Source organism: Schistocerca piceifrons, chromosome 2 (genome assembly GCF_021461385.2).
Source record: "Schistocerca piceifrons isolate TAMUIC-IGC-003096 chromosome 2, iqSchPice1.1, whole genome shotgun sequence".
Classification (NCBI taxonomy): Eukaryota; Metazoa; Arthropoda; class Insecta; order Orthoptera; family Acrididae; genus Schistocerca; species Schistocerca piceifrons.
In genome coordinates, this window is record NC_060139.1 from 451,730,346 (window position 1) to 451,743,826 (window position 13,481).

Consider the following 13,481-nt stretch of genomic DNA (forward strand, 5'->3'; position numbering starts at 1 on the left):
ACATATAATAGCTTCCCTCAGCACTCTTGTGTATTTCTTGCGAGTTTATGCTGCCGAAGACTTGTTTGAAAGAAATGAACAGGAAATGCAGATCTATATTATGTTCACAGAACGTTTCCATCATTTGTCTTATCACAAATATTTGATTAGTTGTTCCTCTGTCTGGCCTAACACCACACTATTGCCAAAGTATGCTTTCCGCGCACTTTTCTTTCAGAATACTCGTTAACAACTTATAAGTCAGGCAAGCAATGTTACACCTATGTAATTTTCACATGCTGTTCTATCTCCTTTCTTATAAATGGGGATTACTATTCCTGTTTTCCAGTTATCCTGCATGGTTTTAGTTTACCATATGTCTGACATTAGTATGCACAGCTCATTTACTAAGCACTTCCACCACATTTTCTTAATACAGAGCTGTCATCACCAGGGGCTTGAATGTGTTTCATCTTATGGGTATTCAGAGGAACCTCTTGCAGCATTGGATTTCTTACATCATTTTTGCTTCTAGCTTCCTTTTTCTTCCTGTGGGCCTGTCTATTCTTCTCCTAAGCTGTTACTTAGTGCATCTTTGAAGTAATCTGCCCACAACCTTATCTTTTTCCCATCTACATTCGAGCACGCCTTTATTTTTGGCTCACATACACTACTTACTTTCCTTAAAGCATTACGGGACTTTCGTATTTCACTCTGTTTCTTTAGCTCTTCTAGTTCTTGGAATTTGTTCTTGGTCACTCTGTTTTTTTTCTCCTCTCTCTTGCACAGTCTGTTAGCTCTTTTACTTTATTCTCTATATTGCTCCATGTTATTTCTTGTTTTTCTTTGTAACAATCCCGTTCTTCCTCTATTCTTTTTTCTCTATTGCTAACCTGCAATTTTCTCCAAACTATTTTTAGATTCTTCTATTTCTTCTCACACCCATTATTTCTTCTTATTAATGGCTTTTTCAATCCTGCTCCACCTCTGAACTACTCCTGCTAGTGGCACTTCATTACTCAGGTTCCCACTTAGTGTTAGTACATATTTTTTCATTTGAATAGGAATTTTAAGTCTGCCTAAATTCCAATTCATCCTATTTTTCTGTTCTACTGCTATTTACCAGTGATAGTTTCTCTCTCAAGACTGATTTTGTCACATAGTGATACGAGTCACATTTGGTCCACAGCAGCTCTGTACATCTACGAGGGTTGGAACTTAAATAGAGGCAACTATTTATTCACAACCGATAGAAAAAAGTTACAGGTTTGCTACTGTTACTGTCCTTCAGAGTAGTCACCAGCGTTGTGTAGAACCCATTGTCAGTGACGTGGAAGGCGTAGTATACCATTAGCAGAGCCTGTTCTGTTGATGGTGCAAATGGAGCGGTCCACTGCCTGTCGAATCTATGGAACAGTTCTGAAGAGAATGTCACCGTCAATGCACAGTATTAATGCTCGTTTTTGGAGCATCACCTGCTACCAGCTTTGCGAAAGAAGCAGCGACACTTACTGCACAACCCACCCATCATTTTGCACAACAATGTACAGGTGCATACAGCGCAAGCTGTCGCTGCTCTGTTCGGTCGATGGGACTGGGAAGTACTGCACCATCCACCATGTTCCCAAGGCAAGTCCTTGTGACTTTAATTTGATTCTGAAGATGAAGGAACCACTTAGTGGCATTCACTTCAGAACTGTTCCAGAGATTCGACAGGCAGTAGACCGCTGCATTCGCATCATCAACAGAACAGGCTCTGCTAAAGGTATACTATGCCTTCCACATCGCTGGCAACGGTTTCTACACAAAACTGGTGACTACTTTGAAGGACAGTAACAGGTACAAACATGTAACTCTTTTCTATCGGTTGTGAATAAATAGTTGCCACTATTAAGTTCCAACCCACATATAATCGAGATAGAGTGGTGGACATTCACTAAAATATAGTCAATCTGGCTGATGATTCCATTGACTGCCAACTTTCACGTACCCTGACGGATCTTTTCAAGTGGAAAACAAGTGCTCTTATATTTCCTTCTGTGAAATGACACAGTAGATATATATTTTCATTGTTTTCTTTGTGCAATGCATGTTTTCTAAAGACTCTGTGTTGATGCTAATTCCTCACAATTTTTGGGTTAAAATCTCCCATTGCTAGTATCAAGTCATACTTGGGCACTGAGCAACATATTTTTTCAAAATCTTGATAGAATTGTTCTTTTGTTACATCCTCCTTTCCTTCTGTTGGTGCATGTGTATCAATATGTTCCTAAATTCCCCTCTTATTCTTATTCTGCAAATGCTTTCATTAATATGTTCAAAAGTCTAATAAGCTTTCACTAGCATTCCTGGTTATTATAAACACAGTACCAAATTGGTCAGTTCTTTCCTCTGGCCCACTATATAGCGATGAGTACTCATGTGTGCCAATCCGCCCATTTCCTTGCCATCTTATTTCCTGTAGCCCTGCAATACCATTCTTGAATTTTAAGATTTCATTGACCATTTCTTCCACTTTTCCAGGCTAAAGCTTCGTCCTTACATTCCCTGTTGCTATTGTCGAATCATTTATATGTTTCCTTTGATGGGATTGTGATAAGTATTTTCCTTCCAGTATCTGATGCATATATTCCCAGTTGCCTTTCTTTACAGTATGGGGTTATCAGCCCCATACCCAACCCCAGCCTAGAGGACCACGATTTGCATAAGATTTCCTCCTTTGGGGAAACTAAGCTTCACCACAACCCTAGAGCCCTCCTAACCCTATGTTATGGGACACACTTTGTCTGACTCCTCTGACAAGACCACTCTACCTTCAGTCACCCTGCCAGTAGCTACCTACTGCTGGCACAGTCTTTGATTTAAAAGCCTGCCCAGCACTGAAGGTGCTTTCAATAAGTTGGAGTCCCCTGCAAGGGGATGAATAAATAAAAATAAATTAAATGTATAAGGAGTGTCATCCATTATGAACACATCAACTGGACAAGGCTATATTCAGTATGTTACCAGAACCATTGTTTCATCAAATCGCAACCAAACTGTCACTTTAGAACCCGATTTAAGCCTCAGTCCAAACACCGAGCAGTATGTCATCACAATAAAGAGTACAGAGGAGGTGTGAGAAGCAGCAGCATAGTATCAATTTTATAAGTATCCATATGGTTTTATGAAGCTGAACAATATGCAATAAAAAACAGATTGAAAATGGAAGATATAAAAAATGGTAGTAGCAGAGGTTAGCAGACTGACTATAAGTAATTGAAATATGTAATATACACAGACGATAACAAAGAAGGCAACATAAGTTGTAAATTAGCTATAAAACCACAAAAGTTAGAAAGTCATACGCAGCCCATAACAATACTTGACAGTAATAAGAGAAGTACGCAGCAGGACAAACAATGATGGCGTTTAAAACTCAGACATACAAAATACATTTATCAATTAATTGCCAAAACCAATAATTAAACAAGATTACAGTAAAAAGGAACACTTCAGGAAGTGGGGGCTAAAGTGTACAGCCGTAACATCACTTACTTCAAATATGAAGATACAAACGACAAGGATGCTGTTCGACATGTGATAATCATTGCGTCCTGTAACAATGGCATTCTGATGATAGGCCTAACTCATAACATTGTCTGAAAGATGTGTCACCACTTCCACACCTCACTATGATATAATACAAACAATAGCTTAAAAATTTTGCCAGCAATTACACATATAGAGCATAGCAAATAAATCTTGCAACAAAAATTGTCATTTCAAGGAATGTATCACAACACCGATGTGCAAAGGAGACATAATGCACACATTTTATGTTGTGGTCCTAATGGAATGAAAACCTATTTTACAAAACCCGAGAAGGTACTAAGACTTCACTGTAAACTAAAAACCACTAACAATAAATGAGAACAAATATGCTAAAGAGAAGATAGCCTGTCTGATTTCTGTAAGTAAATGATTTCCTCTGAAGCCCAACGCAGGGAATGTTTCTCAATGATGTGTTAATTGCTGTTTCAATATCGAGAAATTTTCATGCAATTACCAATATCCACAGCGTAAAATCACACTAATTACTCACACATACTCTAATTAGCCTAAAGTATTCTTGGTTTCCTTACAAAATGCCATGTACAGTTAAATATACGTTTCATTGAAAGCTTGGGATCAGAGTGACAGAGGAATGCTTATTTTGCAGGTCTGTTGTTGAGTGAGCCAGCGTGAAAAGTCATTTATTTGCTAATCTGAGAAAATGTTCATACTTGATGTTCCGCTTCAGTAAGGGTTTTCAGTAGATCTTCCAGTTTTTGGACATATTCTTCCGCAGCATCAACAGCTTCGACAACTGCACGACCATCTGCCTTGGAGTGTTCCATCTCAATTTAAAAATAATAATAATAAAATAATCAATGAATGTTGAACAATTTAATGAACATAATGCCACGCCTTCAGAAAGGTTTAATTTCCGGTACCCCGAATGAGCGGGCACAGTAACAATACACCAACATGCTCATGATTTCAAACCTCACAAAGCTTATCATATCGTGATTGGTACCAATACGTAAGGCATAACCAAACTCCTTATTCTTCAACAAGTTCAAATGTCCCTCAGCAATCGTCACAGACACTGGCGAGTGACAACTGGCAAGTGCTTTTACTAGATGGTTGACGTCAACGATTTGCTTAAAACAGAGTAACTACTAATTAGAAGAAAAATAAATTTTATGCAAATACCACGGCAACATAATAATGGATTTTCAAACGTGTTAATGATTACATTAAATTTACAAAAATTATTCTTTGGAGCGTTAACAAACTTTTATCTCTCTGAGGAAAAAATATCGTTGCTGTTGGTGCTACAATAACTACTCTGACAACATTAATGTTTGGAGGAAAATCCTTGGGATCGTTGTGCAGATAGAGTGAATTGATTTTCGTTCTGGAGAGTATACTATAATGACGGCTCATGATCAAATAAGGGCGATGTTAGATCAGTTGATGGGAACTGGTCGAAATGGTAAGAAACAGCAATACGCATTTGCAGTAAATTTGTTATATTGTTGCTTTACCAGCAGGGTCCTGTACTGCAATTTCAATATGGCGATGTAGTTTGTCGTTTATCAAGCGTAGTAATTTATCAATCAGAGCGTATGGAAAGCACTTCATTGTACTAGTTATTTTGTCCATTAACATTATTTATTTTACTTCGCAACTTACTAAGTATATGGTGACGTTTATTTATTTGTGGTGTGCCTCTCCCCCCTTCCTCCGTGCTCATTAGGTGCCCTTCCAGACACTTTTATTATTGTATTTTATATAAGGTATATATACTCGTAGGTCGTACTTTGGTAGCATTAAAATAAACGATGGGAAGTGACCAGAACTTTCAGTAGTATTCTTCAGGAACTCGTGAAAATGATGTTAGGAAGGATACGGAAGTAGTACAGTATGTTCATGCTTGACCTGTTTGTGACTGTTGGAAAATGTTGTGCAGTGAAAGTTAGTTTAATTTTTTGTTGTACTTGATAAGTGTAGGAAAAAAAGTCATCTGAATTTGAATGACGTTAAATATTTTTCTATCTTATTCCTCTTACGTATAAACTTATGTAATATAATAGTGGAAACGAGTTTTCTGTATAAACTATGTATTCTGCAATGAGGATGGAATAAAGTTTGCAATACCTGCTTTTCTATTTTGGCTAGTAGAGTGATTGTGTGTGTGTGTGTGTGTGTGTGTGTGTGTGTGTGTGTGTGTGTGTGTTGTATTATCATTTTGGCACTTCTTTTTTTTAATATATAAATGTGATTGTAGATCTGGTCAAGGTCTGGGTTAGAGTGAAGGGTTGTAATGTGGTTTGGATGCTAATAGTTTTAAAACTGAAGACACAAAAACATTACCAATGAGTTCTCTGTAATTAATCTCATGTACACACTGAAACTTTGCGTTGCACATTTGCTGTTTGTATGGTAAGTCACTATTCAGCCGTAATCATGGTATGCCTCACTGGGCATCAGTGAACAGAATTTGGCACTTTCAAAGAAACCCCTGTAGTCCTGAAAAGTACCACTATGTTGTTGGATATTGTAATGAACATTGGATGGCAGATACTGAAAATAACAAAATAAGATTTCTTTTCATATCACATTAGGTAATGATTTCTTAAAGTGACCAGAAGCAAACTTACCATTAATAAGCATAATGTTTCATATGTACTTCAAAGGAAGGAGAACATATCAAATGAAATATCCTTTGTAAAGCTATAGTTTTGCTTTCTAGAAATATAGTAATTATAAGTGAAGCAGACTCTGAATCTCTGTTACTATGAGTCACCTGTTCCCAGTTGAATGTTGTCTGTTAGACAACTCTAACTTTATAAGGGCAACAAATATTTGATTTTGAGTATTTTGTGTAATTATTGACAAAATTTAAAATGCTGTCATGTAATCATTGAGTTAATCCCATATCTAAGGTGGAACATACGAAGTTGTTTATTAATTTTAGAAACTTTGTGTGTGGGTTGAGGCATTGTAAGTCATGACATGCAGATTACCCAGACTCTATTCATCCAGTATTTAAGAATGAGAGCATAGTGACCTTGTAGCAAACGTTCCTCATAGTTTCACAAATTTTCCTTGCAACACACACACACACACACACACACACACACACACACACACACACACACACACATGTATGTGCACACTAAGCATTTTTTGCTCTGCAAGCAGTAAAACTGTCATTTGACATGACTAATTTGTTAAATCTTTAATATTAAACTCTATATGCAACACAATTTTTCAGGCTGTATCTACATACACTACTGAAGACACCTGCTAAATTATCATTGTCAGATACATAGCTCAGGAGATACTACAAACATTAAGCTGCATGTTTGACAAGGCATTATGGATATTTTTTACTGTATTTATATAAAAAGTAAAATTAAATGCATTTGTCTTGTAACATAACCATCAAGTAAAATAAGAAATTGATACTGTAACATTTAAGGTAATTTTATAACTTTCACTATCAACTACTCTAAAATAGTTTGACACCTGGTACTATTTGGCACAAAGATCTTGCATGGACATAAAAAGGGTTTCACTTACTTGGTTTACCAGATTTGGTTTCGACTTGTTCATTAGTCTGTGTGTGAATAATTGTTAAGTAATGAAACCCACGTAATTTTGCGTCCATCTTAATGTCAAATAATGACCACATTTGTAAAATAATAAAATGTTTGAAGCTGTTTGCTGTAATTTCATTCTTTAAAATAATTAGGGGAGTGGGATTACTAGTATAACATGTTCCTATGATCTGGAGATAAGTTTTGTGGGTGTGTGCGATACTGTTTATATTAGTTTATCAGCAGGTTTTGTGTGTGTGTGTTTTGCACAAGAAATTAAGAACTCATTATTTGGTGTAAAAGTACACACCTGACCTGCATTAAGTTGGTGACAAGTCTCTGGTTGACAAATACTTACCATACAGTTGCATAAGGTACCACTGCAATCGTATTTTAAGCATTTGATATGATAATGAAATTTCAGTGCAATGCTAGACAATACTGTAATGTAAATTTGCCAGATACCTTAATTCGAAGAGTTAATAAAGAATGCTTCTATATAATCTTTAAAAAATGATACACTTGGTAGCAAATGCAATCAAATGCTTGGTTACTGTTAAGAACTATTGCACCCAAGAGAGCCACTTCTGGTATGAAATGTCATACCTGTTGACAGGCAAGTGTTCAAGAATCTGATGAACTAATATGCTGTCAGCGATGGTGACTGGATAGTGCAGTCACTTTCTCAGAAGGTTTTAGAGAATGCAGAGGGTTGAAGAAGTAAGGAAGCAGGACATTCTGTGAATCTTGAGCTTTCATTTCTATACTTGACCTTGCTGATAAGTGTTGAAGTGGGTGCTGTGATCTCTTTTTAATAATGTTGTCTTGGAAACAGTGAACTGTGTGGAAGATAAGAATGATGACAATGGTAATTTGCTCTTGTTTGTGCTAAAACACATACTGTCATTCATGTCTAGAAAGGTGCTGAAAACAGTGAAGCATACAACCATAAGTATCTGAGGTGAAGAAAATACCTCTTAAAAACTTAAAATTGTCTATACATAAGAAATCACTTCGCTCTGTAGAAGAGTTTAGTAATACAGGGTGTACATAAAGTCTGGGAACTCTTTCAATTATTTGTTGTACAAGAACCAAACATTGTACAGATATCATACATATGTCATTTTGAAGAGAAACTTTGAAAGTTTTTTCGTGTATACTGCCACAGCGTAGTTTAGTAATTTGCTGATAGTCAGCGCTAGTTGCAAACATGGCAAGTTAACGTGGGGAGCGAGCTTTCTGTGTTGGAGTTCAACAAAAACAAGTGTGCTACAGATTTACAACTGCTAATTAGAACTAAGTACGGAAAGAAGCCGCCAACAAGGAAGACCATTTATCAGTGGCACAACAAATTTATTAAGACGAGTTGCTTGTGTCCGGCAAAGAGAAGCAGACATCCCAATGTGAGTGAAGTGAATGTGGAGCGTGTATGAGAGACATTCATAAGAGTCCAAAGAAATTGATGCGTCGTGCATTCCGTGAACTTTAAATGGCTCCAATAACTGTGTGGAAGTCCTGTGACAGCTGTATGTGAAACCATTCAAATTGGAGCTAGTGCAGAAGCTCAATGACAATGAGAAACAAGTGTTTTGAGTTTTGTTCACAGTTGCAACAATTGAATGAGGGTGGGGATGGCATTGTTGATCACTTACTTTTTAGCAACGAAGTCAGTTTTCACACTAATCTGAATGTGAACAGGCATAATTGTCGAATCTGGGGTACAAAGCATCCACATGAATGCATTTAATTTGAGCGTGATTCCCCAAAGATGCCTTTTCATATCGGAAACTGTGCGGACCACCCTTCTTCGCCGAGAGCACTGTCACTGGATATTCCTACTTCGACATGTTGCAGCAATAGCTGATGCCACAAATGCAGTCGGACTCTGCGTTCGTCTTTCAGCAGGATGGGGCTCCACCCCATTTTCATCGTGAAGTTCGTGGGTACCTGAACACGGAGCTACCGCATCGATGGATCGGCCATGCTACAGAAGGGGACAGCTGTTTCATGAAATGGCCTTCCTGATCACCAGATCTCACTCCATGTGGCTTTTTTTTCTGTGGGCACACATTAAAGATCTGGTGTATGTATTGCTTCTACCACATTATGTAGCAGAACTAAGGGGGAGAATATGGGAAGCAACTGCCACACTCTACAATGCCATGCTGGGACAGGTATGGCAAGAATTCAGTTACCCAATTGACGTCTGCCGCGTCACTCATGGTTCCAATATTGAATGTTTGTAAAAAAGCTTTCAGAGTTTCTCTTCAAAATGCAATATATATGACATCTGTACAATGTGTAGCTCTTGTGCAGTAAATAATAGTGTTTCTGGACTTTACGTATACCCTGTATATACATATGGTTTTCTACAATCTGAAACTATACATTGATCAGAAAATGATGATTGACTTTAAGGAATGGAAATGGACCAAGGTTTTTCATGTGTTGGCTGCAGATGCAGGTACTGAGTTTGTCTTGTAGGATAAGTCTGTCATATCGGAAACTGTACAGACCATCCTTCTTTGGTGAGAGCACTGTCACTGGATATTCTTTTTGATGCCTTCACATTGTTTTGTCAAATAAAATATCTGCACAGGGGAACAAAGCTACATGCCAGTAAAAAGTTAATTTAGCAGCAGCAATCTGAATGTTAACTGACTTGAGGAAACAGATTCATACGATAGTGGCGAAGAGAGCAGAAGTTGCAACAAACCCCATTCTGTGTGTAGCCATGGTAGTTCTTGTGTGAACAATTAGTTGTCAGTCACTTCATAATATTAAAGGCATAGAATAGTTGACATAACCTAATCATAAATTAAGTTCATGGGCAACTGCAGAAATACTTGTTTATAATGTAGGACAGGCTTAATTTTGCAAAAATCTGACCTTAATAAGAATCCATGGATGAAAGTAAAAATTAAACACACCAGATCACACTTCTCCTGGGGGTGATAGTGTATATAGTGATAGGTTTGAAAGTCAATAAAAATACATACACAGCTTCCTAATGCAAACAACTACACCATAAGATGTAAATACATCAAGTCTTAAATTTATATAGGAAAATGAAACTCCATAAGAGAAGTCTGCCTTATAAATAGGGAAGTTGTCAGTTGAAATGTTGATTTTTATTTGCATTTCATGATATATGCTGATACATCTGAAAGTATTTTGGAAAACAAAAACATTGTAGCTGATTTTATCAAAAACACAGCTACTATTAGTGTGGGTGGGACAAATTTCATCACATTGTTGCAGTCCCACTTTTTGTTTCATACAATTAAAAAATATGGTCTTCTAGTCAATCTTATTAGCTTTTCACTGTGAATAAAGCCTTAATTTTTTTGTGAGATGCAAATGTTGTTATGCAGTTTTTTAGTTGTAATATAGACAGTTATTGCTTACCTGTAATTGTCACCAGTAGTTGTCACGTTCTTCAATCCAAAGACTGGTGTGGTGCAGCCCTCCACTCTATTCTATCTTGTGCAAACCCATCATCTCCCAATAACTACTACATTGTTATTAACCTGCTGACTATAGTTGTCTCATGGTCTCCCTCTACAATTTCACCCCCCCTCCCCCTACACACGTGCGCTACCGCCCCCCCCCCCCCCCCCCCCCCCACGCACGCATACACCCCTCCCTCTCCCCAATGCCACGTTGGTGTCCCAGAATCTCAGAATGTGTCCCACCAACCGATCAGTTCTTCTAGTCAAGTTACGCCACAAATTTCTTTCCTCCCCAATTATATTCAGCGCTCACCATATAGCGAAGATGCTGAGTCACAGATAGGCACAACAAAAAGATTTTCATACTTAAAGCTTTCAGCCAATGGCCTTTGTCAACAATAGATGCGTGCACACGCGACTCACTCACACACAAGACTTCTTCACTCTCAGGCAATTGCAGTCACACTTCGAGCAGCAGCACCAGTGCATGGTAGGAGTTGTGACTGGCTGGGAAAAGGAGGCGACTGGGAGGGGGGGGGGGGGCAGCAGGGGCAGGGAGGGATAGTATGGTTGGCATGGTGAACAGTGAAGCGCTGCAGGTTGGGTGGTAGGCATGGGAGAAGTGGGGTGGGGGGAGTTGTGGAAAAGGAGAGAAATAGAGAGAAATAATCTTAAAAAATGAAATTGAATAAAGACTGTGTGGTGGTGGAATGATGGCTTTGTAGTGTGGAATGGGAGCAGGGAAGGGGCCGGATGGGTGAGGACAGCGACCAAAGAAGTTTCAGGCCAGGAGAGTTACAGGAACGTAGGATTTATTGCACGAAAGTTCCCACCTGCGCACTGCAGAAAAGCTGGTGTTGGCACAGGCTGTGGAGCAGTCATTGAAATGAAGGGTATCATGTTTGGCAGTGTGTTCAGAAAGAGGATACTACACTTGTTTCGTGGCCACAGTTTGTCGATGGCCATTCAAGTGGACAGTCAGTTTGTTGGTTGTCATGCCTACATACAATGCAGCATAGTGGTTGCAGCTTAGCTTGTAGGCCACATGACTGGTTTCACAGGAACCCTGCCTTTTATGGAATAGGTGATATTTGTCACTGGACTGGTGGTGGTGGTGGGTGGTGGTGGTGGTGGTGGTGGTGGTGGTGGTGGTGGTGGGAGACAGGCCTTGCATTTAAATCTATTATAGGGGTACGAGCCATGAGGTAAGGGATTGGGAGTGGTAATTGTGTAATGATGGACGAATATATTGTGTAGGTTCAGTGGACGGTGGAATAGCACTGTGGGAGGGGTGGGAAGGATAGTAGACAGGACATTCCTCATTTCAGTGCATGACGAGATGTGATCAAAACCCTGGCAGACAATGTAATTAAGTTGCTTCCATTCCTGGGTGGTGTGAAGCTAAGAGGGGAGTGCTGCTCTGTGGCCGAACGGTGGGGCTTTGGCAGGTGGTGGGAAACCAGAAAGATAAGGCATGGGTGATTTGTTTTTGTACTAGGTTGGGAGGATAATTACAGTCGGTGAAGGCTTCAGTGTGACCCTTGGTATATTTCAAGAGGGAATGCTCGTCACTGCAGATGCAACAACCATGGGTGGCTAGGCAGTATGGAAGGGACTTCCTGGTATGGAATGGGTGGCAGCTGTTGAATTGGAAATATTGCTGCTAGTTAGTAGATTTGATATGAATGGAGATCATGATGTAGCCATATTCAAGGTGATAAACATTTAGGAAGGTGGTTTGTTGGGTTGAGCAGGACCAGGTGAAACAAATGGGGAGAAGTTGTTGAGGTTCTGGAGGAATGTGGATAGTTCCCTCACCTTCGATCCAGATAGTAAAGATGTCACCATTGAATCTGAACCAGGTGAGAGGTTTAGGATTCTGGGTGTTTGGGAAGGATTCCTCTAGAAGACCCATGAGTAGGTTGGTTTAGGATGTTGCCATGTGGGTTCCCATAGCCGTACCCCAGATTTGTTTGTAGGTAATGCCTTCAAAGGAGAAGTAATTGTGGGTGAGGATAAAGTTGGTCATGGAGACTAGGAAGGAGGTTGTTGGTTTGAAATCCATAGGATGTCTGGAAAGGTAGTGTTCAATAGCGGTAAGGCCATGGGCATTAAGAATGTTAGTGTAAAAGGTGGTGGCATCAATAGTGATAAGCAGGGCACTATGTGGTAAAGGGACAAAAACTGTTTAGGGTCAGTGGAGAAAGTGGTTGATATCTTTTATATAGAAGGGGTACGTCCCGGGTAATAGGTTGAAGATGTTCATCTAAAAGAGCAAGGATTCTCTCAGTGGGGGCACAGTAATCGGCCACACTGTGATGTCCTGGATGATTGATTAGGTTTTTGGACTTCAGGATGATAACGTTTATGGACTTCAGGAAGCATGTAGAAGGTAGTAGTGCGTGGAGTGGTAAGGGTGAGTAGAGAGATGGACTCTGGAGACGGGTTCTGGAATGGGCGTAAACATTTGAGTAGTGGCTGGAGATCCTGCTGGATTACTGGAATGGAGTCACTGTGGCAAGGTTTGTAGGTGGAAGTATCTGACAGTTGACAGTTCTTCCACCAGGTAATCCTTGCAGTTCAAATCAAGTGGTGGAGCCTTTGTCTGCAGGTATGATTATATGGTCAGGATCAAGTTTTATATGGTTGACTGTGATTCTTTCTGCAGGTTTAAGGTTAGTTTGCATGTTGAGGGATTTGGGAATGATTGTGAGGCAAGGTTTGAGGTTAAGAAATTCTAGAAAGTTAACAGTAGGTGGTTTGGAGGCAGTTAGGGTGGATCATGGTTGGATAGAGGACTGAACTGAGTTATGTATGGTTCAATATTGATTAGATTAGATTAATACTAGTTCCATGGATCATGAATACAATATTTCGTAATGATGTGGAACGAGTCGAATTTTCTAATACATGACATACT

At 39.2% G+C, this 13,481-nt stretch overlaps 2 protein-coding genes across 5 annotated transcripts in view; one reads left to right on the plus strand and one right to left on the minus strand.

Moving 5' to 3' along the window:
• The window catches only part of LOC124774993 (cytokine receptor-like factor 3), a 148,877-nt gene extending 144,120 nt beyond the window's left edge, over positions 1-4,757 (minus strand). Inside the window, exon 1 of one of the 2 annotated variants that reach the window (XM_047249744.1) lies at positions 4,245-4,757. In XM_047249744.1, the coding sequence (XP_047105700.1) occupies positions 4,245-4,358 (114 nt within the window). In that variant the 5' untranslated portion in view covers positions 4,359-4,757. The remainder of the gene's footprint in view (positions 1-4,244) is intronic. The other variant, XM_047249743.1, reaches the window with a different exon arrangement.
• Positions 4,758-4,842: 85 nt separating this feature from the next.
• Positions 4,843-13,481, plus strand: part of LOC124774995 (putative RNA-binding protein Luc7-like 2) — a 60,143-nt gene continuing 51,504 nt past the window's right edge. For 2 of the 3 annotated variants that reach the window (XM_047249747.1, XM_047249746.1), the window contains exon 1: positions 4,866-4,999. Coding sequence is in view for 1 of the 3 variants with exons in the window: in XM_047249745.1 (XP_047105701.1) it covers positions 4,939-4,999 (61 nt within the window). In the remaining 2 variants the exon portion in view is untranslated. Of the gene's footprint in view, positions 5,000-13,481 lie in introns of all 3 variants that reach the window. The other variant, XM_047249745.1, reaches the window with a different exon arrangement.